At 41.4% G+C, this 27,730-nt stretch overlaps 3 protein-coding genes across 5 annotated transcripts in view; 2 read left to right on the forward strand and 1 right to left on the reverse strand.

Moving 5' to 3' along the window:
• Nucleotides 1-3,045: 3,045 nt before the first annotated feature.
• LOC115045248 (CCN family member 3-like) lies at nucleotides 3,046-4,845 on the forward strand. Its single transcript, XM_029504842.1, has 5 exons — nucleotides 3,046-3,135; nucleotides 3,292-3,520; nucleotides 3,657-3,911; nucleotides 4,130-4,359; nucleotides 4,552-4,845. The coding sequence occupies exons 1-5, from the start codon at nucleotides 3,079-3,081 to the stop codon at nucleotides 4,843-4,845; spliced, it is 1,065 nt and encodes a 354-aa protein (XP_029360702.1). The 5' UTR covers nucleotides 3,046-3,078.
• A 3,769-nt stretch (nucleotides 4,846-8,614) lies between these two features.
• LOC115045498 (E3 ubiquitin-protein ligase TRIM39-like) lies at nucleotides 8,615-10,442 on the reverse strand. The gene has a single exon (XM_029505223.1). The coding sequence runs from the start codon at nucleotides 10,440-10,442 to the stop codon at nucleotides 8,652-8,654; it is 1,791 nt and encodes a 596-aa protein (XP_029361083.1). The 3' UTR covers nucleotides 8,615-8,651.
• Nucleotides 10,443-16,857: 6,415 nt separating this feature from the next.
• Nucleotides 16,858-27,730, forward strand: part of sntb1 (syntrophin, basic 1) — a 35,601-nt gene continuing 24,728 nt past the window's right edge. The window contains exon 1 of one of the 3 annotated variants that reach the window (XM_029504529.1): nucleotides 16,858-17,629. In XM_029504529.1, the coding sequence (XP_029360389.1) occupies nucleotides 17,080-17,629 (550 nt within the window). In that variant the 5' untranslated portion in view covers nucleotides 16,858-17,079. The remainder of the gene's footprint in view (nucleotides 17,630-27,730) is intronic. The other 2 variants (XM_029504530.1, XM_029504528.1) reach the window with 2 other exon arrangements.

A 27,730-nucleotide genomic window follows, 5' to 3' on the forward strand; every position in this document is an offset into this window, starting at 1 on the left:
TATGTGCTCCTCTTTTGGGGCCACCAGGCAACCGCTTTCTTCAGGACCTTTTGCTCAACGAAGCCCAAACCTTGGATGAACTCAGCGAGAAATAGAAACAGTCTTCAAACAATCCCTGCAGCTCCATCTGCCGTGCTTTAACTCACTGGTTGTGTTGCTCATCAAAATTTCCATTTTGTGTCTTGCAACATGCGTGATACATTTTTTACACTGTGCAAAACAGTGTAAAACCTATATATGTCACTGTTTTGATATTACAGTGTTAGAATAAGAAATGTGAGGAAGGAACTAAATTATTTATTTAAGTAAAAAACAACCTCACACCAATGTGATTTGCTTCATCTGAGTTAATCTGATCATTGTATAATACACCCCATGGTGCTGTTCACCAAGAAAGTAGATGACTTTCATAGCTAAATAATGGATTAATTATGAAGCACTAAGTCTTCTGAAAAACAGCAAAAATTTGGGGTTTTGCATCCAAAAATTAATAATAAACCGAAAGTATAAAAGCAATGCTCGTTTCTTCAGCAGGCATACTGGAGGTTCCTAGATGTGCACAGGGGCCAGCTGACATCAGGACAGGCACAAAGAAGATGTTCAATCCTCAACCTGCTGTACCACACAGAGCGTTGACCTCAAGTGTAACTATATAAATTGTTGCAAAATGTTGTTGGACTGTCCATGTAAACTCTGAGTAAATCACAGGAGCTCTCAGGGGAAGCATGGGCTGTGTGGCCTGGCCACCCCACACAGCAGAGTTCAACGGCAGCAACCATCAGGCCGACACACTGGCTGTTAGTCTTTCATGTGGGATCTGTCTTTGTTTGGAAAGGACTGTGTCAAACCTCAATTTACAGTGACCCTGAAATTTCCTGTCGCTGGTGGACGAGGTGCAATTCCAGGGAAATCAAAAGACAAAAAACATGAAATCTCAACAAGTTCGGTGATACCGCAGACACCCTCTGGGTGAAGGAGACAGGCAAGGAGAGACACACAAAGCAGGAGCCACGCCACGTTCTTTCTGTCTGTCTTCAGTCTTTCATCGGCCCCTGACTTTAAGGTGCCCTCGATCATTACACCAACTCCATCCCTGTTCCCTGTCTGTTTTCTGAAATATTTCACAGATACTGTGAATGTGCGTATGTAGACTTCCCACCACATTCCATGGAGATGTCATCCTATGCCATACGGTCTCCAACTGTAAAGTTTTCACTATTTAATCAGGAACACGCAGATCTAAACTCCAAACGGGGTGCTAAATACAGGGAAGCAAGTATCTTTCCAAAAAATGAAAAGAGCATTTTTACATTATAAAAGTTCCAATAATTGGTTTGATGTAGTACAAACAAAGGAAGACAATTACATAGATTAAATACATCAGAACAAAAATTCTAATATAATTGTTTGCGCAGCTGATGTGAATATATGTCTGGTATCATCTCATGGTTCGTTTCCCTATTTAGGGACAGCATTTTCTAGAAAAGGACTAAAGTGGAAGCAATAAAGGAGCAGAAATCCAAAGTCTGCAAACACAGCCACCCTGTGAAGTTTGACATTCTTCAACTTCCACTTGCAAACTGTTTGAACAACAATGAATCAAGATTTTGGCAGCGCTATCTACCGCCTGCAGAAATCACACAGGCCATTTTGAATACTGTCTTTATCTTCACCGTCTTTCTCTGGAGGCACTTTTAGATAGTTGTGATGGAGAAGAACATATTTTGACGTGAAATTTTATTAATAAAAGAAAAATGCTGCTCAGGAGCTTTTAACAGTTTCCAGCTCACATATTTTAGCTGTCTGACAAGGAAACTGCTGTAGCAACAGATACCAGCATAAATAACACTGCTTGCTCAGAGTGAAACCAAATGGTACGTGTGAAATATCAAGAACAGAAAATAAACCCCGTTAGATTTTAAACACTAATATACACACACTAATGTAGGTGGTAGAAAAGCTGCTCCATTGTACCACCTGCACGCTTCCTGCTACGGTTAGCTCGTCGTCTGAAACCTAATTAGCAAAGTCAGAGGTCAGACTCATTAATGCTGTTAACTAATGCTGATCTTTACATCATTGTAGCTTTGTGTGGCTTTTGTGTGTCTCTACAGTTTTATAAAGTATATTGTTATAAAGTTTATGTGTCCCCAGTAAACTACCAAGTTAGCATATAATGTCACATAATATAAACAGGGGTTGATGTCCAGTTGACTTTGGAAGGTAAATTAATTGATTTATGCCCTTTTTGTCACTTTTTGTATGGGCTGAACATCAGACATGCAGTCATTCCACCCTGAAATCCATCCACATACCACTGCTCAGAGGAAACCATAACACATTTTTGACCACAGTGTCTTTGCCCACTGATCCAAGCTCCTGATGAACCAAAGTTTCCAGTGTGCTGCTATTTAAGGAAGCAGAAATGATTCTTCAGGGAATAAGAGAGTTTTCCACTATGACCTCCGAGGTTGGGTTTCAGGAGAAAGGTCAAAGGGGCACCACCCAGTGTCAGCGGGAGAAAAAAAAGGGAACCCCGAAGCCCTGCATAATATACTCCATCATGGACCAGAAGTAATACCAAATGAGAAAAGGAGCCAATTTACCAATATAGAGGTGTATGATTGGCATTATTTATCTCCACAATAGATACTGTATATATGTTAAAATGTGTCAAAACGTTTAATCAGAAACATTGTTTTTTAAATGAATGTCAAAAACAAAAGCAATGTTAGCAGAATGTTAAAATGTAAAATCTGAAACCTCTCTCAGTGTGTTTGTGACACTCTCTTTGACAGAATCTCACAGTAAAATGTGACTCTCGCCTTCCTCTGACGCTCTGCGCGATCCGACCGACATTCCTTCTTGTTTGTCGTCATGGTGCCAGCAGGAAAGCCCTGCTATATAAGGCCCTCCTCTCCAAGTGCCTGAGCCAGATCGACAAAGAGAGTACAACCTTCTGCTCACCACGCTGCAGCCAGAGAGGAGGGAGCCTTCAACCCTGAACCCAAAGAATCTGCAAAGAGAACTCAACCCTTTCCTTGACTGCAGATTTAGTTTTATTCTGCTCTGCTAAACATGAAGCCGTCCACTTTTTCTGAGAGGGCATTTCTCCTCTTTTTTTTGACAGCGCAGGTCAGCATTATAACCTTAACTGAGTAGTCTTCCATCACTTTGATCTAAATAACATTTTGTATTGTAACGCCAGGCGATTATACTACCAAACAAAACGTTATTGCCAGTCATGTATCAGTCATAATAACCCAGATATTGATTTTCTTTCCCACCCAGGTGTTTGCGGCAGTCTGGTCCCAAGCATGTCCTCGGAGATGTCAGTGCCCGAAGGAGCCCCCCATGTGTCTCCCTGGAGTGCCCCTGATTCTGGATGACTGTGCCTGCTGTCTGGTGTGTGCCCGTCAGAAAGGGCAGGTCTGCTCTGAAATGAGCCCCTGCGACACACGTAAAGGGCTGAAATGCAACTACACAGCTGATGTCCACAAGAGGACTGGCATCTGTACAGGTGAGCTGGGTGTTTTTGATGTCATGCACAAATGTACACTATAAATGCAATATACAGGAAATGCTTTGTAACTGTAAAAATGGCTCCTGACATCATTCATGTGCTTTTTTAATGAATAATTTTTTCCCTCCTCCAGCTCATGAGGGAGAGGTGTGTGTTTTGGGTGGTGTTGTGTACCAGAATGGCCAGACCTTCTTCCCTAGCTGCAAATACCAATGTATGTGTCGTGATGGACAAATCGCATGTTTGCCACGCTGCAATCTGGATGTGATGCTGCCCGGGCCAGACTGCCCGATGCCACGGAGGGTCCAGTTACCCGGGGAGTGCTGTGAGACCTGGGTGTGTGAGCCCCAGGCTGAGGCCAGTGCACTGGGCGGCTTTGCCATGGCAGGTGAGTGGACTGGGAGCATTGTGAGCTCAGATGGACCAGAGGAGGAGACAGATAAAGATCCACAACTGTTGCTTTTTCTTTGATGTTTGTGTTGCTCCAGTGATTCATTTTCACTGGATGTTATTTAATTTGGATATTCTTGGATTGGCTGCTGATGTCATTGGTCAAGTTTGTCAGCTTGTTTCATCTGTAACCCACAGTCCTCTGTCCCCCTTTAGCCTATCGTCAGGAAGAGACAGTGAGTGTGGACAGCTGGGACCCCAGTCTGAACTGCATTGAGCAGACCACAGAGTGGGGTGCTTGCTCTGAAACCTGTGGCGTGGGAGTGTCCACCAGAGTGACTAATAAGAACCGTCGGTGTGAGATGGTGAAGCAGAGCCGGCTGTGTATGATCAGACCCTGTGATGACCTGCAGGATCAGAAGCTGATGGCACAGCTCACACCAAAGGTACTTTCTTCAGGAGTTCTTTGGAACAACATGGTTCCTTTATTATTATATATATATATTTTTTTGAGCTGTGAGGTTTGGGATCAGCTGAACTAGATGCCCGTTTTGTTCATCACCAGGAGGACTAGGTTAAAAAATTCCACTTAAGTCACTATTTATTCACGAAGTAAATCACTCTTTCTCTCCCCACAGAGAGGAAGTAAGTGCCAGAAGATGGTGAGGAGTGACAAAGCCGTCCATCTCTCCTATAAAAACTGCACCAGCGTCCAGGCATACACGCCTCGCTTCTGTGGGACCTGCACAGATGGCCGCTGCTGCACCCCCCACAGAACCAGGACCACCCTAGTGGATTTCCAGTGTGCCAATGGTAAAACTTCCAAGAGGCCGGTCATGGTGATCCTGACCTGCACATGCCACAGTAACTGCCCCAGAGAAAACGCCATGTGGCAGCCGTCAGAGCTGGGATACAGCGGCATAAGGTCATAGGTCAGAGAGTCAGCTAATTCTAAAATTATACTGAACATTAAGTCCAGATTGTAGCTGATGACTGTGTCTGTAAATACAGGGACACCTGGAGTTTGGACTCAAAATTTTAGCTTAAAAAATCACGGCAACATTATACATGCCATACGAGCCTAAATATCTAAATACTAAAACTGTACAGAATAACTTATGATGTTTCCAAGTTGAAATCATCTCTCATTATTGTGATCGGAATCATTCTTGAATTCATAACATAGCAACCCTCATACTGAGGATGAGAGAATTAAATAGTTTAGTCAAGTCACATCCTGTGGAAAAGTTCGTGTCATTTTCTCTCCTGCTGGGTAAAGCACTTAAACCTTGTGACAAATTGATTCGCTCCTCTTCTGGAGGTCAGGTAGTTGGATAGTGGTCTGTAGTGGCTCATATATTCTTACAGGAGCTTGCAGGAGTTATGTTGAAAAAGTTTTATTCAGAGGCAACATTTTATGAATGCTTTGGGCGGCGTTGGCAGACATGGCAAACATGCAGCAGTGTAATAACTATTGGTTTGCTCTGCCCTTGGACTGACATCAGGCAGAAGTCAGCATCTTTCATAACCATGCTGTGTTTTGTTCTGCCTAAATTCTCAGGAGGGAGAGTTTTAGCAATATAATAAAAGTAAAAGTAATAAAAACAAAAGTACTACATGCCCTTTACATCCATAATTTGCAGAACTGTGACATCTTGACACCTTGAGATGTAAAACAACTCAAATGGTAATGCTCCATTGCTTTTGCATTGATGGACTAGAACAGCAAAAGGCCCAGAGAAAGTACAGTATTAGACCTTGAGTGGAAATTTTCAAACTCCTGGAAACATTTTTGAAATAGATGAACTGCTACTGTGAACTTTGGCCTGGTCCTAACCAAGGGCTCTCCCCATGAAACAGAGGTCACTGTGGTGACTCTGTGTCATTTCTACCAACGACCTGCAATCCTCGTCCTGCTGCAACATAAAGTCCCCTGCTCCAATCATTAAATGCAAATGTTTCTCATTGCTCTAGAAGGAATTTCATTGCTCTTTCTCTCGAAGTTAGTGCACATAAACTGCTATTTTTACTACGACAAAAGTAATGTAAGTTATGTTAAGTACTTGCTGTATAGCTTGTTTGACTGAGCGTGTATCAAATACACAGTGTTCGTAACAATGAAAACATGAACTGTATGTTTTGGTATGTGTTTTTCATTTTTTCTTACTTGAATTATTGACTGCTTGCTTTTCTATCTGTAGTAACAATTGTGCAAAGCTCAACATTTGAAAATAAAGGTTTATTATTTTTTTTATTAAGGCTTGAATCTTTTTATTGTTGTAAGAAAATATTTTATATATTTTTAATATTTTTAATTTATCATGGCAGTGGAAATGGAGGTCATCTTGCAGGTGCAATTCATTAGGCCAGTTTAAAGGGGGATTGTTTGAATATAAATGAGTTGCTTTGGGATTTATTGCATGACGTGAATGAAGAATTTATCTCTTCTGTAGTACATTTTACTGATAAGAGTGACAGAAACAGGAAAATGTAGAGGATGACTGGACAGGACCAAATGAGAGGGAAAAGCTAAAGAAGAAAAGAGGAAGAGAAAATTACCTTAATGACAAGTGATTATGTTTGATTTGTGGCTGATCATACATCACGATGATATGTTAAAAATGCAGTTTTCATGGATGTGCTATATAGGTTTCAGGTCATTCAAAGTCCTAGCGAGTAACATCTAACACTAACAACATGACTTTACATTTATCAGCGCTCTGGACTTCTCATCTTTCTCTAACTTTACAAGACAATATCTTTGTTTTTTTTTATTTGTATTTCTTTTGGCTACTATTATATTATTGTGTTCTTATTTCTCTTCAAATATAGTATTATCTCCATGCATACACATGCTCATTCACTAATGTATTTACCGACTGCACATCTGGAAAATTCCACACATCTCCATTTGGGGTATATCTCTTCCTTCACAGTCTGGATTAGCTATGTAACCCCTTTGGGCCCTGTTGACAGTGGGTGGTGACCTTTGACCTCTCTCAGTGAACCTCACCTGGAGGGCCACAGTGGAAAACCTTCTTATTCCCAGTAGAATTGATCCTGATTCCTAAAATAGCTCCATGATGGAAACTTCATCAGGGGTTTGAATGTGGTCGATACTAGTCTGTTGTGGTTTCTGCTGAGTGCAGGTGTGAGACCAGATTACATGATGGCTTTGTTTGTGGATGTAAGATTTGAAGCTTGCTCTTATGTTGCACTCACTGTAAATATATGGAGATTACAGAGTTAGATTTCTGACACATGTGGGTACATGATGTGGGCTTCAGACTATGATGGTTTGTCTGCCCTGCTTCGTTGTCCAGAGAAATATCCAAACCACACCCGAGGCGAACGGTCCGGACTGACTGACGAGTTGCCTCTCTTGTAGTCCGCCATCTGGCAATTGACAGGAGGCGTGGCCGGTCGGTCAGGTGCCGCACCAATCCGAATTGGGGGAGGGTCCAGGTGAAACGGTGGAAAGGTGCCGTTCCAATCGGCGGGAAGGAGGTGTGGCCAGGTGTGCAGGGGAGAGAGAGAGAGAGAGAGAGAGAGAGAGAGAGAGAGACAGAGAGAGAGAGAGAGAGAGACAGAGAGAGAGAGACAGAGAGAGAGAGAGAGAGAGAGAGAGAGAGAGACACACACACATACACAGCGCTGACGGCTGTACACATACTCTACATCCGTAACAGATGTGATGGTGCTTGATGAACAATTGGGTCAAAACAAGAGGAACATGACTGAAAAAGCTCTTTGAACGAAATACATGGAATTATACAGAATGCAATCCTGCTGCAGCAGTATATCTTCAACATATGTACAGACTGCAGTTTAAGAACAGAGCACTTTGATGATTCTGTTTAAATTTCAGTTTTACAAAGACAGAACTTTGGTCAAGTAAAAGTGAAGTATTCTCAGGCTTTGCGGTCAACAATGACAATGTACATTCCTATAAAAAAGAAGAAAAATTATTACATTGTGACACTTCAGCTGCACCAATGAAATGTTTCCTCTACTGAGGACTGAACACAACTGTTCGTATAGAAGGTGAGTATATTCCACCATCTAGTGGTGCAGGATGCGTTTTCCAATGCTCAAAGGAAGCACAGGAAGCAAATCAGTTGAAAGTGATAAAGCTATAGAGAAATTGCATCGATAAAAATATGGAAGGATGGAGAAAAAAACCCTATTGTAATTAAAAGAAAATTTCAAAAGTCAAAAATTAAAACTCAATACACTAATAAACGTAAACACAAATGTAAAATCCATCCAGACTATCATGTTTCATGGGAAACCATATCAAATCATTTTGCATATCAACACAGAAAACGCAACATCAAATCAAAAACCAAGTTTAGGCTCTCTCTAAAAACATATCATGATTTACAAATGTCTATATACAAATTTTTGTAATTTTATTAATTTTTTTTTTTACACATGATAAACTGACAGATGTGTGACTGGAGGGAAAAAAATTAATGCACTTTTATATTTATCTCTTAAAAGGCTTTTGTTAAATGTATGTGATTTACTGTAATAACAAAACTAGATGCTTCAGAGTGGTTAAATTATATACAATATCAAGAAACAAAGATCTTTTTAATTACTTCTGGTGATACAGATCTGAGTCTATACATCCGTGGACGCTGCCTGGTATTGACCTGGATTATCATCAGAGTTTACTGGATTCACATCCAGTCAGAATAGGTTTTTTCAGACCTTGTTAAAAACAGTCTCATGCTTAAAATATCCAAAACAAAACCAGAGCAATCACAACAGCAATCAGACTGAAAAACTCGTTAAGTTTTTCAGTCGAGTGTTTGGTCGGTGAGAGGACCAGGGGGGCACAGTTGAGACCATCCTCAGGGGGGCCAGGGCTGAAGAACGGGTAGATCGTCTCATTGAATGCGCAGCCAGTAAAAGAGTGGATCAGCGTTGCAGTACTCACATCGTAGAAGGAGACCGACCTCTTCTTGTAATCTACAAACACGCCGACCCTCTCTGCTTTCCTTGCCACGGGGATTTTGACAGCAGCATGATTTAAAGCTGTATATTTAGTGTTGTTCCTCAATCGAAGGATCCAGACTCCATTCCCGGGGTTCAGTGTGTGTGTCTTCTTCCAACGCATCGACCCTCTGACTACCCCTAAATCCCAGCCAGTCTTCCTTGCGGCTTGAACCTCGTAGTAGAATCTTCCTTCAGAAAAGCCCTTTTTCCCCAGGACATAGGCATATCTGTTAAATTTCTGTGGGACTTCATTCCCGCACCAATAAATGTGAGAAGTTTGCACTTCTTTTAAATCCTTAGAAAATATGAGCAGATCGTTGGCAGTGCAAGGGTCAAAGGTCATGTCCACAGTGTACTGCTGTCGGATAGTGTCCAACTTGGCACCTCTAGGAAGAGTCTCTAGATCTACGACTTGGCATTCTGTTTTCCTCACTATGTCACTTTCCTCTGCAAGGATTTTACTGCAGCACACCCTGAATTCTTTACCGGCTTCTTCTAGCTCTTTGGCGAGCGTCACCTCCATTGTCACTATAGCTTTCTTCAAGTCATCCACATAGGGCTGACCACTGATAACAACGTTGGACCAGTTCTTGGTGCACAAAGGGGTGGAGGGGAAGGAAAGGAAGCTTGTGATGAGTTGGACCTGATCTTCAGAGCATGAGATCTGCTGCAGCTTAGTGACACTCTTGTGGAGCACATTGATTTCGCTCTCCAGCTCTTTGACCAGCACGTCACCCTGTCTCTCTGCCGCGTTCTGCTTCTGTTCGATTGCACTCATCAGCTCAGTCAAGCTTCGTTGTATTGGGGCTACCAAAGTGGAGAAGGCGTGAGCACTATTTGCTAATGCTTCATCTTTTTCTTTCCTCTTTGTGTCCACCAGATCCTTTATCTCCTGAGCCTTCTTCTGTCGCTCTTTTATCATTGCCTTCACTTCCAGCTTTTTCTGCTCCAGCTGAGCTTTCGTCTCGTTGTACTCCTTCTCTAGAGGGACTGTATCATGAGCTTTATGTTCTGTACACAGGACACAAACACGAGTCAGGTCCTTCTTGCAGAAGAGATCTGAAATCCGGTTATGCTTTTTGCATATCTTGTCCTTCTGATTATGTGCGGGATCAGTCAGTTGGTGGCGACTGAAGGCAGAAACTACCTGATGAGGCTCCAAGTGTCTTTTGCAAAAAGAGGCCAGACATTCCAAACAGGTTTTATAGGCTTTGAACTTTTTGCCAAGACAGAAGTCGCATGGCACTTCCCCAGGCTTCACTTCAATGCCATTTTCAGATATGACCCGATGTTTCTTGAAATTCTCCACAACCTCCCTGAATGAAACATTGACACAAAGTTTGAGGCCTTTGTTGAACTTTTCGTTGCACAGTGGACAATAACAGTGGTTTTTGTCTCCCCAGTGTTTGGTGATACAGGGCTTGCAGAAGTTGTGTCCACATGGAATAGTCACAGGCTCAGTAAACACATCCAGGCATATGGAGCACAGAAACTGATCTTCAGACAGGAATAGTGCTGAGGCCATATCTGTAGGACAGAACCATCAGAAATTCATGCTTTTGCAAGAATCATAGCTTAAAGACAACAGTAAAATTATTCACACTACAGTCTGTGATCAATAAAAAAAAAAAAAAAACAACAACATTAAATCTATGAATAGCTTACATCATCAAAGTATTGTTAGGTAAAGGCAGAAGATCCTCACCACCTGTGTGGATGCTCCGCTCTGCTCCAGCTGCTGAAACTGAACATAGTTAAATCGTTTCTGTGGTTTATATGTAACCACTTAGTTTCATTTCTCTGTAAATGACATAGTAGGGATCTGCCTCTCTTTGACCCCTCCCACCTGCTTCTCTACATGCTATTAACACCTAACTTTCTCTTACCAGCACTGCCTGAGATGTAATTTTGAGCAATGACTTTTGTGTGTGATTATAGCTCTAGGCAGATTAAACAACGCTGCAACAAAAATTTTCAGCGCTAACTCAAACACTAAAATGAAGACATTTCATCAGTAGGATATTGTCCGTAAGGTTCTGCACTTCTAAAGGGTTAACGTCAAAGGATTGAAGTTTCATCATTTGTCGCATCGGATGTTACAAAGCAACCACAGATGAGCTGCCACCATAGCAGCATAGCATTGTAAGGAGGAGCCATTTTAACGTTAAGGCTTATAAATAACTCATTCTCACGTATCCAACGTTCTCTCCTTTTTTTCAAGGCAGTAAAATTATTGACCTGATAAACTCATACACAGTTGAAGGCAGAAGTTATAATTATACCTTAGCTGTATACATGTAAACTCAGTTTTGCACACTTATGTAATCCCAGTGAGCATTACTCTTCTTAAGTTAATAATGTAATTGGTAAAGATAGGGTGAGAGCGATTTCATCTGTTATTTCTTTCACAACAACCCCAGCGTGTCAGAAGTTGTTCGAATTTGGAGTATTGAGCTGAACTGAAATGCATTTTCAGTTTTATCCACAAATTTGGACCTGGATTTAAGTCTGGGCTTTGTGGTGATCACTTCAACAATTAATTTTCAATTTTAAAAGCATGCTATGGAGAACAGATGATGTGTTGAGTTGCTGGCTCACTATATGTACATAGTTTTCTTTCGTATGTTCATCTTTAGGAGACAGAACTCATCTGTACGTCTAATGTTTGTGGTACGAAACTGCCCTCAGGGATAAACAACACTTTCATCTGGGCTGATTTCTTTAGATTTTTTCCGATGACGTCAAACAAAGAGTGGAATTTAAAATATCTGACAGGCACACCTTCTACAGCCACAACACCCTCTCCTGGAATTTTTAAAGTAGTTTCAAGATGCAGTCAACTTGAGATATGCGAATGGATGTCACACTTGTATGATACAACTGCAGTTTAAATATTAAATAATAATACTTCACTGGCTTACCAAAATTATAGTTTGGTAAAATGAAACATGTGGTGTGGTTAAAAATGTTTCTTCAGCCTAAGTTTTAAAAAAATATGGAAGTCTGCTCCACCAAACCAACTGTGTTTTACCATTAGCAATGCAAGAGTTGCATGGAACGGGCTCAACACCATCAGAGGTGCTGTAGCGATCTTTGAATGTGAGTAAACAGGCATGTGAGCATGTTTATGTTGAAGAGGGTTCGGCTGTGCCTTTCTCTCCTGAAGAAACTCTGAGCAGAGATATTTTATAACTTGAGTTCACATGTTGCTCAGTAATTCATGAATCATTTTCACCATCTGGTAGAATTTCCTGTTAAAAACAAACCAACTGTCCATACACCATTCACGTAAGCTAACAGGTGTCACCCAGTCCTCATGATCTGCTGACCTGATGACCTGATGTCCTTTCACTGCATGGAAAGTACTGCCATGAAACCTCTCTGGCTACAATAAGTACTGTAAAAAATAAAATAATTTAAGCGATCATAGATTACAAATCAACAATAATAAATAATACATAATAAAATGTATTGTTTTCCCTTTGATGCAGTGATTTTCTTTTGTGTACCTTAGTTTCAGACTCTACTCCGTTTTATATAAAGCTCTTCTCTTATGCTTTAGCAAACTGAAATCAACTCAACGTTCACAACACTACTTTTTTTGACACTCAAACATAAGGAGTTAACTAACCACCTAACTAAACACCAGTGTTACACAACCCTTTTTAAATAATAATTAATGTCACAAAAAGTTGATTGCATGAAAGATGTGGAGATTGTTTGTGATGGGGTGTCTTTGAATGACGCTTCCGTCACCATCTTCACTTTGGAAGAGGAAAGGAAAAATTGCAGAGCAAACACACTGATACCAGTCCAGCAGACCAATGCATTGTAAATCATCTTAATGTGGCTGGTTTGTTTCCAAAATCATTTAAAAAGAAGAAATATGATTCTTAATGTGTGAACCGGGCTTTTAGGAACGAGCAGCAAATCTCTGCTCCTGGTGCTGGAACGGGACCGACCCTGGTGAATCACTTCACTGTTATTACCACACAGATTAAAATGAAGTAGCCTCTTGTTGTCAACCGACTTGTTTGTTTTTTTTAATCTACTATAGTAATATAAATATGATAAATCCAATGTAGGCAAATAGTTCACATGTATCTTTGTGTTTAAAATACCGCTTTGAAAACTAGACTAACGAATGATAAAGAAAAAAAAAAAACTGGTGAAAAATTTGAGTGATTTACAGATCAAATCATTACACAGTAATGATATCCACGTGAACAAATGAAAAACCCAACTGAAAAAACAACTTGATGGGACTCATTATTGTGTCTGTGTTCTTTGGGATCTCCTTGTTTTTTGTCTTCACTTTAATTTTCCCACTTTTGTGACATCCTGATGTGTTATCCCTGCCTCCTTGTGTATTGAATCTGTGCGCCCCCATGTGTTTGTCCACTGAGTTATGATATCATGCTGTCCATTCTGTCCGTGTTCCACAATTGTTGCTGCTTTCAGCTTTCAGCTTTTTTCCTTGTTGCGTGTTTGTTTTCCCAAAAAAGTCCCAAAGCCAATAAACCTTGACACAATCAACCTTGGGAGGGTTGTTTCAAATTCCCTGGAAACAAAAGTAGATCATTTACAGATCCAATATGATACCCATTCATACTGCTGCCGAATCATGGCCAGCTTAGCACCTTCAGGCAGTCTCTGGATCTGAATGGGCATTTACAGTTTTCCTCGTAGAAAATTTTAGTGTCTCCTCCCGTTTCTCTATACCACTCACATCGGACGCTCTTTGTGAACTGGACCTGGTCTTCAGTGTGCAGATCTAGTTCAGTTTAGTGATGCTGCATTAGACTTCATCGATTTCCTTCTGCAGCTCTGTTTCTTCTCCTGTATGGCTTACAGCACCAGAGACAAAGCACAGCAGCTTCAGATTAACCCTGGCACAGACGCCACTACACACAACCAATGAGAAGGAGCCACTTAACTGCTAACCTGAATACAACAACTTCAACAGTGTGCTCTTATCAAATCAGGCAACTCTATTTGGTTTCTCTGCCCTCACGTTAGCAACATTAAACTGAAGAATCGGAAAGAAAGTTTGTTGTAAAGATTAACATTAAGAATATGGGTGTGTAGGCCAAGAACCGGCCCCCATGCAGCACACAGCAGTCCACAACACCAGCTGTAGCCCTGGCTGGCCTGTATTTGCTGTGTTTGCTTGTCAACATGTGGAGCAATTTAAGGGTGCTCAGACATATCATCAAACCAGTAATGCATTTTCTCACAAAGTTGACTCAGTGCTTGTGCTGCTCTGCTTGTAGTCTGCACAGCCTCGGCAACTCTCAAGCTGTGACTTTAATGTGAAAGGAAAGTGTACGTAACTGTGCCACAGTGTGCACTACTATCCGGCAGAAAATTCCTCAGCTGACATTTCCACACTTACAAAATACTAAAACCACAGTGTTCACGCACAATGTGTTCGCAATGGAAAATACACAACTTCAAGCTACCAAGGACCCTACAAAAGCCTGTAGCAGAAAGACACCTATATACAATACAGAAATGTTTGGTGAGGAGAGCTGCTGATTAAGCTCTTGATTTGTCTGCAGCAGCGGAGATAGAGAAGATTTTTCTTCCTTCTTTTTTAAGTTTTGTCTGTGAAGCAGAGGGAGAATGGATGGAAGTAAAACTAATTCTAAAGAAAGCACAAATGAGAAAGTTAAATTACTTAGGAGAGGTGACTCTAAAAACATACCAATACATACAGGTGTAATTTCTGATGCTTTAACTCTTCTCTCCCTTCTCTTTTGAAGAATTCTTCCAAATTCTTTCGAATACATTCCTGATATAAAATATTTTTGTCGCAAAAAAAAAAAAAGGTATACCAACGGCGGCTCATCTGTTTGTATGTTCCTCCTAGATGATATATTGAAGATACAGGCAACACAAAATACCGAGGACACATTATGACGAATGGAAAGGGACAAGGAGATCAGGGAGTGTTGAGAAAGAAACCAAAAGATCAGAGCTAAAATCAAGACGGTGATTGAAGTGTGAAGTTGGTAGATAAACAATAAAGATTAGAGAACAATCAAATCATGCAGTCTTTTTTTTTTTCTTCATTTAGAAATTAATTGGTTCATAAAAACCATCTTGGGAGGAAGACTGAATCCCATCTTTCACCGGGATTGAAGTGCTCTTGAGCAAGATACCGACTCTCATAATTCCTCCAAAGAGTCTGGATATACACTCATAAAACAAAACCTATGTGGTATTGTGTGTTTGTGTGTAATTCTACCTGACTACGTAGCTGCTCCTGGTTGTAATGAAAAAACAAACAAACAAACAAAAAAAAAGTGCACTCAACATGCTCGCTGTCCGTGGACTTAAAAAAAAAAAAAGATTAATCAACAACCTTTAAATACCATCACCTTTAATAAGATTACATTCTTTCTTTGTGTTTGTTATGAAGGTCATTACCACAACAAAGAGCGTGCATTGCATCCGATAGCTCATTTCCATATAAAAGTAAAAATCAATTGTAGCTCCTACACCTAATTAAGCCAAAGCATTCTTCCTATTTCTGTTCCTCCCTCAAAACAAATAAACTATTCCCCTCTTCAGTGCAGTTCAATTGTAATGATTCAGTTTGGTTTTAGAGGACAGGCACGGGGGGAAGTCTGGCTGCTACATGGTACAGGATTCTTGTCCTATAAAGTTAGAAATTCCCATTGCTATCAAGCTAGATTTGTTGCCACACACATAGCATTGATTACCTTGTTGGATTTTGGTCTGCAGTGGCCTTTTCCAACCAAAGGTGGTCCACTAAATCACTGCAGTTCATACGGATGCAGGAGGGTGAGACATAGCACCTACCTAAATATTACTGCAGTGTGCTCATTTGAATAAATTCAGATTCTAAAAATTCTAATCTTCAATTTATTGACTGGAAAAATAGACTTTATTTTCTGAGAGACAAAGTAATCATCCAACTACATAAATATAAGAGCAAAAATTATTCAAATTATGTCATTTAAAGATTCCAGGCTGCTATTTGTTTGTTATTAGGGATTCTTTAAAAAATTGAGCTGTCTAAATGGATTTAGTGTCATGTCAGACACCTAAAGATCAACCTACAAAGTCACCAGCAGATGTCGCGGCTGCATTTCCAACAGATGACTGTGAAAGACGGTTTATCTCAGTGGTTTGTGAAGGATGCCGTGATTCAAAGTGAGAGCTGTCCAACTGCTGTACATTCTCGACACACACTGAACTCCCAGCAGCTGTTTGCTGTGCCCCCCCCCCCCCAAACCACCACCCATAGACTGCAGCTGCCTCTGGTCTGCTGTCAGTCTCTGTCACTCAGGAGGGAATTTAGGGGTCCAGTGGCAGCCGTTTGAGCCGCAAACTCTGAGTTCAGGAGCCTGTCCTTTGGATTAATAATAATAACAATAGAGATGGAGTCAAACCGCTCACTGTCTTTCTCCGGCACAGGCGCATTCCTGTACGCGCGTGGCCAATCCCGTGGACGCGGACAGCAGAGTGGGACTCGGGGCATGTGGAGACAGTGAAAGTCAGTTGCAGAGACAGCTTTTTGTCTTCTTGTTTGTGTTTTTTTTTTTTCAATGAATATATTTGCTTATCCCGTTTTCTTTTCCATCTCTGGTCCCATCTGCCCAAAGAGTGCACACTGCAGCATGCAGGCTTTCTGTCTGACACAGATTTCCTCCTTTCATCAGTAAATCAATCATCTTATTTAAACAGTTGCAATTCAGCAACATGATGTAAGTGAAACTGATAAACAGCTGGATTTCTGTGAGGACTTTTATTTTTTTTATTGGCTACTTGAAAATATTTGCATCTGCATCACTTGTCACAGCTGATGATAAGCTTCATGATGCAGACATTAATTATTTTGATTTTTTCTTTCGCATACGGGATCTGATGGGATCGGCTGACGGCTGGGGGAGCAAACTCCACCCAGCAGATCGGATCTGAGGCAGGCGGAGCGCCGGGCAGCCTGTGCCCAGAGGGCGAGCCCGGCTGGTGGGTCGGGACGCTCGACAAGTCCCGCAGAAAACTTGTGAGGGGCGAAGTCCGGTCCGAGCTGCAGGGAGGCGGCTGCTGCTGCTGCTGCTGCCGCTGGAGAAACTTTACCGCCTTCATTTCCATTTAGTTTTTCAATAAATACTTACAGACATGTCCCAAAGATGGCGGTGGTAATACCGACAGGACTTTCAGGTGCCTCTGGGGTGCCAAAAAGTGGCTTTGTGGAGGTTTTGGTTCGGGAGCGGTGGCACAAAGTTTTGGCCAACTTGAATGAGGAAGCGCTCACGTTGAGCTGCGAGGAGAGCGGCGGAGGCAACGACAACGTGACCGACGATGTCAACTCTAACGGCGTGGCCAACGGATCTTACCTGGACAACAACAACGCCAACTCCAACAACGGACCCGCAGCCGTGCGCTCCGAGTTCACCCACCTCCCGGAGCGAGTGCCAGAGGCGATCGCCAACAGAAAGCGGTGCGTCCAGGTGACCAAGCAGGAGATCGGCGGGCTCGGGATCAGCATCAAGGGGGGGAAGGAGAATAAAATGCCCATCCTCATCAGTAAGATATTCAAGGGACTCGCAGCGGACCAAACGCAGGCTCTGTACGTCGGGGACGCCATCCTGTCCGTGAACGGCATGAACCTGAGGGACGCCACCCACGACGAGGCTGTGCAGGCTCTGAAACGGGCCGGCAGAGAGGTGACTCTGGAAGGTAAGGACAGTCTGTTTCAGGGAGTCCCACGCTGTTTTTTATCCCACATGCATGCACACATTCAGTGAAAGCTCGTACGGAAAGGCGACTGTTGCGGGAAGCCTGCACGTGACTCACTGCTGGTATCAGTTTGCTTTGTGGAGGATTGTTCTGCACACCTGCGGAGAGAAGAGTTAAATAGATACGTTTTGGGAGATACTTAAGAAATGCCGGGGAATTTCAGTGTCAGTTTGGTGGAGACTTAGTGTAACCTCTGGCTGAACCACAGGGACACGCTCCTTTCCCTGACTGATACTTTATTTTCATAAAGCCTGTTCTCAGTCTCTGTTGTCAAGACACAAAGTAGGCTTCTGCACGGTTTCTATTCAACCTGCCTCCCAGGTGCAGGTCACTCCTGCTTAACATGAGAACAAAAACTGAAGTCAAAGCCAACAAATGATGACCTGTGCCATAGGACCTCATTAGTTTTCCATATAAGAAAGGTTATTCATTGCAGGTTGTTAATAAGAGTTAAGAGGGAAAATATGGCATTTACTTGGACCAACTTCTACTAATATCTAATATCTAATTTTATGAAATGAGTTTTTCTTATTGACTGACAAAGTCAGGGGGAGTTGTGCTCATACCATTTTTCTCATGTGAAACCAAACTGAAAGGAAGTGAAACTACATTTTTTCCCAACATATCAGCAAATTTATTTAATTTATAGCAGAACAGTGGAAGACAACTTTACCATCTTGTCACACTTGTTTCCTGTCGCAGCTGCTTAATGAGACGTTGGCCTGCTTTTTTTTTTTTTTTTTTTTATACAAAACAACAGTCTGGATTTCTGAGGTGTCATGGGGGAAACATGCAAGATCCCACTCATCATCTCCCTTTACTGTCCCGTGCACGTCTCCAAGCAGGGGCATGCAAAACAAATCCAGCCCTGTATTTCCTCAAACGTCTCACACACAAACATATGCTGCAGAAAATTGATGGTAGACAGAAGACTGGACACGCACACACACCAAACACAGACACACACACATACTCTAAAATGGGCCCACTTTTGTACTTTTAATTCCAGATCCTGAGAGGACTCTTGGACCCATGATAATAAGAACAAAAGTGCTTCTCCCTCTCTCACTCTCACCCACACACACACACAGTCTCTCCCTCTCCCTCTTTGTCCCCCTCTATGTCATATATACAGACACATGCAAACACGGTGATGGGCCTTCCCAGGGGCTTACAGGGGCTACACTACAGAGGGAAAAACAGATCCCAGCTGAAAACTTTTTGCGATAAGAAATAAAGAAGGATGGAATGGAGCAGGCGTGGAGGAAGAGACAGAGGGGGGATAGGGGTGGAGTGCAAATGTGAATTTAATGGGGAAAGTGCTAAGAGATAGAAAGACACAGTAGCATGAGACTGAGGCAGAAGAAGAACTCAAGAAGGAGGCTGTTAGGCTGATATACAGTTGACAGTATGGCTTCATGGAAGGGTAATGCAGAATTTTACTGTAATTGCAATTTCAGATAACAAGATGGGAGCTTAGAGATGTAAAGCCTAAGAACATTCTTTTTAATAAGCCACCTCTGAAGATATGAGAGAAGTAGACTGTGTTACATGAGGAAGGAGATCAGGAGAAAACATTTGATCCAACTGTTAGGAGATAGTGCATGTCTCATGGGAGGAGGAGTGTGCGCCTGTGTGCGCACATTATTGGGTAATTTTCTGCAATTTCTGTAAGCAGGTCTGTGTGTGCAGAAGAGCTTGCATGTGCATGTTTGTAGTCTGGATTTTAGAGCTCCAGCATTCCAACACAAAAAATAGCATTTTGGAACTCACTAGTAAGAAGGAGGACAGAGACAACTAAAATGGACAAGGGTGACTCTCTTCCACCTGATGCCTATAAGAGGGACAGATTGACCCACCTGGTTAAAAATTGCTGTCCAACTAGAGCACCAGCATCAGCAATGGATATGGATATAATTTCAAATCTTAATCTTCTCAAAGAGGTTGAAAATGCGAGTGCCTCTGCTTGGTTAAAGTGCCAACCCCTGAGTGGGACGCCAACTCCGTGGTGGTTTTGTTTAGTGGCTCAGGAGACATTCTGACAAACCAAAAGTGAATTTCCCTATGGGGATCAATCAGTGTTGTGCAGCTGAGTCACAAAGCCCCTGGCATCCATAGCCAGTTCCATCACAGTGGGCCGGTGAAAGATTGACCTGCCACAAATAATGTCCTCCATTACACACCTGGTGAAAATGATAAACACTATTACCCGTACTGTAACTTAATATTCACACTAAAGATTCTTATGTGAACTTCATGCAACAACATGTTCCTGCCTACACCCCCCCCCCTCCAATGCCTGCCCGCCTGTCTCTCTCTCTCTCTCTCTCTCTCTCTCTCTCTCTCTCTCTCAACCCAACCGGTCGAGGCAGATGGCCGCCCCCCCTGAGCCTGGTTCTGCTCGAGGTTTCTGCCTCTTAAGGAAGTTTTTCCTTGCCACTGTTGCCAAGTGCTTGCTCATCAGGGGATCTGTTGGGTCTCTTTAAATAAATTTATAAAGAGTTTGGTCTAGACCTGCTCTATATGTAAAGTGCCTTGATGTAACTTTGTTATGATTTGGCGCTATACAAATAAATCTGATTTGATTTGATTTGATTTGATGTGAGGTGACAAGGAGAACCTGAGCAGCACCGGTGTTTATGACCCACAAACAGTGACAACCAGTCAGTCGCAAGGAAATAAATGAACTAACCTCCACACCGCAGCCGCATTCAGTTGCTCTACAACAAATGTAGCAATAAAGCTGAATGTTTGCAAGAAGGCGGTGGTTTAGCTCCATCATTCTGCCAGTCATCGAGAGACATTTGTGTTTACAAGGCCAGCCTGCTGCCAAAAAGAAAAAGAGACAATGGTTTGAGGAAAGGAAGGGAGCTGTGAGGTCTAGTTTCTGACAGAGAGCCATATTTTCCAACTTTAATGTCAGGCCTCTAAACTTAAAACACCTAAAGAGAATGAGCCATTATTTTTATTTTTATTTTATCTTTTATCGCCTCACGATTGCAACCCATCCAAATGTCCGCAGTGAAATGGCCAGATATGTAGAGGTAAGAAAGCAGACTGGTTTTAAACTTCTCTCCTAAATCTCTTCCTCTCAACACATTTGTGGCAGCACTGTAACTGATAGAACACCACGGATGCCTCAAAGCAGCGATTGTCCCATTTTTATGTTTCATTTTGTCTAGACAAAGAAATGCAAAAACACTGAGTTCTTGGAGAGACACAGAAAGCCAGAGTAATAAAGCCAAGAGGAGTCTATGATGACACACTTCCCTCCTCGTCTTTGACGGTGATAATTCAGTTGAAGTTATCACTGGTGTTGACCCAAAATAAACAAACTACTCTCTTCTGCTGGCAGTTGTATCAGCTTGATGAAAATCAAGTTTACACAGGTTTGTACTGCTTCCAGAAATAGCTTGCACATTCCTCTATTTATTAAGCTCTTAATGCTTCCTAATGACCTAACTGTCAGCTTCATAAGATAAATAATTATAACCCTAAATAGTGTTAACATCACACTTGAACCAGTAAGCAGACAGATTTACTGTGGCTGTGAGCTGAGCTCAGCTGAGCCACCCAGCCTCCTAAAAGGCCAAGTAATCATATTTTGCACTGCTGCCCATCCATGTGGTGATGGTCAAGAAGCTGTCAACAAAACATCACACAAATAGATTAAAATAGTGGGCAAGACAGTATAAAAACACAGTGGATAGAATCAGATGGAGTGGGCGTGTCTGAACAGATGGGTTTTGAGTTTTGATTTGAACAGATTGACAGATGTGGTGTTGTGCAGGTCAGGGGGAATGAATTCCAGAGCTGGGGAGCAGAGCATTCAGCTGCTCTGGTTGCCAGGCGGGCGGGGGGAACGGAGAGGTGGATGGAGGAAGAGGATCTGAGTTGGTGTGACAATGTGGAGGAGGTCAGAAAGGTATGGAGGGGCGCGGTTGTGAATAACAGCAGTAAAATCTTGAGCCAGTGGAGCTGCTGCAGGATGGGTGTGATGTGATGGACGAATGGGGTCCCTTTGATGACTCCAGCTGCTGAATTCTGTACCAATTGAAGTTTATGGAGAGTTTTTTGAGGGAGTTACAGTAATCAAGCCGGGATGTAACAAGAGGCGGAGGCGGTTGATGTTGCGGAAATCGAAGTACGCTTACCGGATTACGTTGTTGATATGTGATGTGAAAGAAAGTGTGCTGTCGAGGATGACACCCAGTCTCTTGACTTGAGGGGAAGGAGACATGGAAGAGTTGTCGATGGATAGTGTGAAACTGGGGGAGTTGGATAGAGCAGATCTGGTGGCGATGAGTAGCATTTCAGTTTTGTCACTGTTTAACTTGAGGAAGTTGGGTGAAAACCACAATTTTATTTCAAGGAGGCAGTCTGTGAGGGAGGAAGGTGGGAGGGTGGAGTCAGGTTTGGTGGAAATATGGAGCTGGGTGTTATCCGCATAGCAATGGAAGTGGATGTGATGTTTCCGGAAGATGTAGGCATTTATCTGTGGTGCAGGTGTAGAAATTCCTGAGCACCCAGAGGGGGAGCTTATAGTCTCTAAGGCATTTAAGGTAGTACAGACGCTGCCAAGCTTTCTTCACCAGATTGTTTATGTGGCTGGACCATGATATATCCTGCATGATGTAAACCCCTAGATATTTGAAGCTCTACTGAATCCCACCAGTTCTGAGTGGGTGTTAATAATTCCTCTGTTTGATTTCCACCACAATTGGTTCTTTAGTTTTGCTGACATACAGCGTGAGAATGTTTGCTTGGCTCCAGTTCTCCAGGTGGTTAATGTTTGTCAGGTTAACCTTCTCATCGTCACCAGAGATCAGGCCCACTACAAACTTAGACTCAGCGATAGCTCTTGTACAGGCTCACAGCGCCTGACACTTCCTAATCATGGGGAATTGCAGCCTGCTGCCTAAGTACAGCGAATGCCAAAACCACTTGAGCCAGAACTACTTGTTTCAGGGCGCATCAGACTGATTCATGTACCAAAGTCAGATAGTCGGCACGGTTCCTGTGGATATTACAACTGTGTCCTGCCTCCTGCAGAGATATGCTACTTCTCGGTTCAGCTGAACATTTTTTGGACTGATAGTGTGAATTGTCATTTTGTTTTGTATAGTATTCTTTTTTTAAATCTTCTTATGTCACTATACAACACAAAAAAGAGGGGTTTAGCTTATTTCCTGTAAAGTACACATGTAGCATGACCTGGATTCAGATCTGATCCTCACCCTCCAACCCCCCAAACATTCTGTCTGTTTTTTTCACTGTTGGTAGAACCTATATATAAAAATAATGGCATATATACACTACCAGTCAAAAGTTTTGGACACACTTTCCTATTCATTTGAATGAGAAAGTGTGTCCAAATTTTGACTGGTAGTGTATGTCAAAAATATAACAAAAATAATAATAATAAAAAAAATCTTGACAGCTTTGACAGCCTTGCGGTGTCTGCTAACAGTAATAAGCTATGTGAACCAATTCCAATTGCAGGATCCAGTGAAACCGGAAAGGAGATGGTTTTGGTCAGAATGAATAAATGTGATAGGAAAATTAGTCAATTAGTCAATTTCGGAACTGGGGATCATAAGAGAAGTATGACATCAGATGTCTTTCAGTGCAGACACTTTATCAAATAATTTTATTTATCAGCAAGTCAGAATACAGTAAAGAACATCTGCCAAACCGCAGCTGACAGGAAATGAGGCAGTGTCCTGAAAACTCTCCTGCTGAGTGCTTAACAAGCGGTACCTCTCATCACCTGGCATCTGGAGGGGCATGTGTAAGTGTGGATGTGCTGCTGACAGCGGTGCAATGCAGAGCTTGTGTGTGTTTGCCAGCCTACTTGAATGTATTGATGTGTGTCATCAAGTATAGTCACCACTGCAGGCTAGACTGATGCCACAATCGATGTGTGGGTGCGTGTGTGTGTGTGTCAGAGAGAGTCTCTGAGTCTACCAGCTGACTGTTTATGTCATTAGAAAAGCTATCATCTCCTCTGCTACTGTTTGTGGAGTGTGACTCAGAGCGGATGATGGTGATGATAATAACAACAACTGTGGAGTGTGCAATAGTGATTGTTGTGGTGAGGATAATAGATTGAATCATTCATTCCTGTCCTCCGTGGATGTTTACACAGCCAAAACAAAAGCGGAGACGGTGAGCTCAGGCTCATCTGTTTTTCCTTACAGCTTTGTTTGAACAAGCCAAACGTTCATTCCCCTCCAGGTATAATCATTGTATTTTTGTACTTTGTGTTTGTTTTGTCCTAGTTTTCTCATGATGGTCATCAAAAAACTGAGCTCCAGCAGAGAAATTTCCAAACAATTTAATAAGTTGACCACAAATCACCCCAAATGTCTGTTAGTCTGTTGTGTTGCTTCACTTGTCTCAGTTGAAGTCATGACAATGTGTGAGTCAACAGGATATTCTTAAAACTACCATCTGCTCAGAGTGTCTGTGGGTGTGTTTTCGATTCACTGTGGTGTTTTTTGTCGGTATTTATGAAAATAATGGAACATGTAACACACAGCTCTGTGGTTGAATTTCTGATGATCACGAGGAAAAGGGTTCATGCTTTTTCTTTTCCCCCATGTTTATTTTATTACTCATTTCTTTTTTGGACACGTGTCTTTGTGCAAATACTCTTTTAGCATAAGGAAAGGTTCTCCTTGAAAATCCAGTTTAACACAGAACCAGGGAATATAGGATTTTTGCTTTAAAGATGATGTTAGTACTAGAGGTCGACTGATATTTTGTAATATATTGACATCGGCCGATATCCGTGTTGAGTAGCACCAATTTAAAGTCCGGCACGTCCGCGGGCAGCTCTGTGTTATTGGTGCGGTAGAACGTGCTACATGTGCAGAATGCAGAAAGTTAGAATGCACTTTAGATGTTCAGTGTGAAGTGTCAGATACATTTTCATTAAAGCAAACACACATTTTGCTGGTTGCTAGTGTGTTTGCAGCACTACTATAAATTTTTTTTATATATATTTGATATTTTTCAGTTTAATTGATTTTTATTTCTAAAGATGTATTTATTTTATTTGAATGTATATTTAAGTTTACACTTAGGTTCCAAAAAACTAGAAAAAATAATCTTGATAAATGCTCTAAAGCCTTTTATGTAAATGATTGACAGTTTTTTAATATTATGTGTTTTATATATTTAATACTTGGTCAGTTTATTGACTTGTTTTGTTATCTTTACAGTTCAGGTCAGTGTTCAATAAATGATGATGTGGAGTTCAGAAATGTTGTGCGTCCCCATCCATTAGTGTGACATTTTAGTGTGCGACTAAAGGGGAAAACTTGTAGATCATCGGCATTGGTTTTAGAAAAACCCATATCGGTTGATCTCAAGCGACTATTTCTTGTATGTCTGTGGAGGTTGAACCATCAATTGTCATCCAGTTCAGTTCTTTATACAGAAGTGACTATTAATTTGCTTTAATTCACAGTTTTACAAATACTTTCTCAGCTCACTTTTACTGCCTCTTTCATCAAACATGTTAAAATGTCAAAAGAGAGAAAAGCATCTTCAAGCTTTTCAAAAATATGACATCTTAACAAAAATCATCTGACCCTACCGTTCTCTCCTTCTTTACTTGTTGAAAGTTGTGTGTCTGCACAGTTAGTAACTGTTTGACGAGAAGTTCAAAGATCACTGCGAACAATTGTACCTACGCATATTCAAATGTCTTGTTAAATTACCTCTATAAAGAAAGTCTTCCACTTTAGATACTGTTCATTTCTCAGTTAAGATAATATTTGAACTTTTTGAGCTATTGGCCCTAACTTTGCAAAGAGATTGCCTGAAGGTGGATTTGTAAAGACCTTTTGTGTTGCTGAAGTACCCAGACACCTGTGCCAAAGTGAAGGACTTCATTCTGTAGTCAGACCAGCTTTTATCTTTCTTTTAATTTTTTTGCTTTCCTTTGCTACCTATTTGCGCTGGCCTCTTCTCTTTCCAACTTCCACTAATGTTAAACAGCCTGTTCTTTCCCCACTACCCTTATGAGAGGAAGTTATTATTATTTTTTTACTTTCGGCAAATTTTCTCATGAAACAAGATCCTCATTCAGAGCACATGAAAATACTCCAATAACTTTAGACCTCATTACACCTGATGTTATAGAATGTGTTTGCGTATGTGTGCGTTTGTGTGTACATGTGCATGTGCGATCGGGGTTTGGCGCTGTGGCTGAGGAACACAACTAAATATGAGTATCTGCTTTTGTGTACTTATTGTGAACATGTGTGGTAGATACTGCTGGATTCACTTTCAACAAAACAGAACTGAACTCATAAGTCACATTAACCACATTACAGGAAGAGCGTCCTCCCATGCCAAAATATTTCTAAATTATAGGGCTTGGTGTAAAGATCAGAAAGAAAAAATAATTCCTGCATTCATAACAAGCAGGTTAGGTTACTGTAATGGTTTATTCAATGGCCGCCCAAAATCAGTCACAGTTAATTCAAAACACAGCAGCATGTGCTCTCACTGGAACTAAGAAATCCCACCACCTTACACCCGTTCTTAAATCTCTGAACTGGCTACCCATCAAAACAAGAGGTGATTTCCAAATTTTGCTGCTGGTTTACAAAGTTTTACATGGCCCTGCAGCTCAGTACCTTAGAGACATGCTGAACACATCACACCAGCAAGAACTGTCAGGTCCACAGGCAGTGGTGACTTGGCCTTCCTCACATTAAGTTTAAGGCGGGGGGAGGGGTTTGGGGCTGTCATGTCGATGCCCCACACAGATGGGACACCCTACCTGTGGCAGCGAGAGCTGCTCCATCACTGAACCCTTTAAATGCAGGTTAGAAATTTTTCTTTTTACAAACAGCCTTTGGTTCAGTGACGTTTGTATGTTTGTGTTTGTGTAATGAGTGTATGTGAGTCATACACTTTTACATCTGTATATATTCCACGTAAGTGTTTGCACTTTTCTGATATGAACATTTGGTCTGCCTTGCACATGAGATGCACTTTATAAAAAAATTTTTATTACAATTTGATTTAAATTGCCTCATTGGTAAAGTGTGTGAGTGTGGTTTAAAAATAAGCGAGGAGCTTTGAAGAGACCTGAGTGGGATTTTCATTGGAGAGTTTAGCAGCTGGTCTTTGGTGATACAGTGAGTTTCATACATCTGTACCACAACCACCGTAACAGCAACTTATAAATGAAGTGAAGAGTGGAAGTCAGGATTTAAAAAATATGCCTGATTTATGATGATGTAAATGCTTTTTCTTGTACACATGCCAGGAAAATGTTTAGTAAAATCAGGCAGCTGGACAATTAGGTATACCTGACTGATTCCAAGTTTCAAATAAAGGTTCAAGTAGCAACATTCTTATCCTCCCCAAGTTCTTATCATGCTATTGAGGTTATTGTGCAGAGTTGGCTGTGTTGGTGCCATAATGGAATAAAAACTTGACCTAAGGGAATGCACACACATTTGAACACTTCCAGTGTAATGATCACACCAACTCCACCCCATTTATTTTCCCCTCCGCTGGAAACACTTATGGTTCTATTTCTGGGCACAGTGACGTTTATATTTCCTCCATACATACTGCCTCTGTGAATGAACAAATTAACCGCTTATATTAATGTAATAGCTTTAAAACATTTTTTTTTTTTATAAATGTAGTCAGATTAGTAATTCCTTTGTACATTTATAAAGGTATCAGAATACAGAAGTGAGCTTGTGGCTGTATCATTTCAAATGCATCCTGTTTAAGGTAATTTTCCCCTTATCGCTTGCTGCAACTAATGATTGTTTAGCCCATGAAATGTTGGCAGAAAAATGGATTCCTGCCAGACGGTCAAAGAGCCCCAAAGGACATCTTCCAACGTTTTTTTTTTTTTTTTGCCCTGTAGTCAAAAACCAAAGACAGTTTACAGTAATACAATTTACATTATTAATTTACAGTAATATGAGGATCAATCATTTTGGATCCTACAACAGCAGGCTATTGTTTGTTTTTCTTTGGTAAATAACTGGTTCAATTATC

The sequence above is a fragment of the Echeneis naucrates genome, chromosome 6, assembly GCF_900963305.1.
Source record: "Echeneis naucrates chromosome 6, fEcheNa1.1, whole genome shotgun sequence".
NCBI lineage: Eukaryota > Metazoa > Chordata > Actinopteri > Carangiformes > Echeneidae > Echeneis > Echeneis naucrates.

Coding starts and splice junctions, on each gene's coding strand:
- LOC115045248 (XM_029504842.1), top strand. CDS start 3,079: ATGAAGCCGTCCACTTTTTCTGAGAGGGCATTTCTCCTCTTTTTTTTG. Junction 3,136..3,291: donor TCTTTTTTTTGACAGCGCAG/GTCAGCATTATA, acceptor TTTCCCACCCAG/GTGTTTGCGGCAGTCTGGTC. Junction 3,521..3,656: donor GAGGACTGGCATCTGTACAG/GTGAGCTGGGTG, acceptor TCCCTCCTCCAG/CTCATGAGGGAGAGGTGTGT.
- LOC115045498 (XM_029505223.1), bottom strand. CDS start 10,442: ATGGCCTCAGCACTATTCCTGTCTGAAGATCAGTTTCTGTGCTCCATA.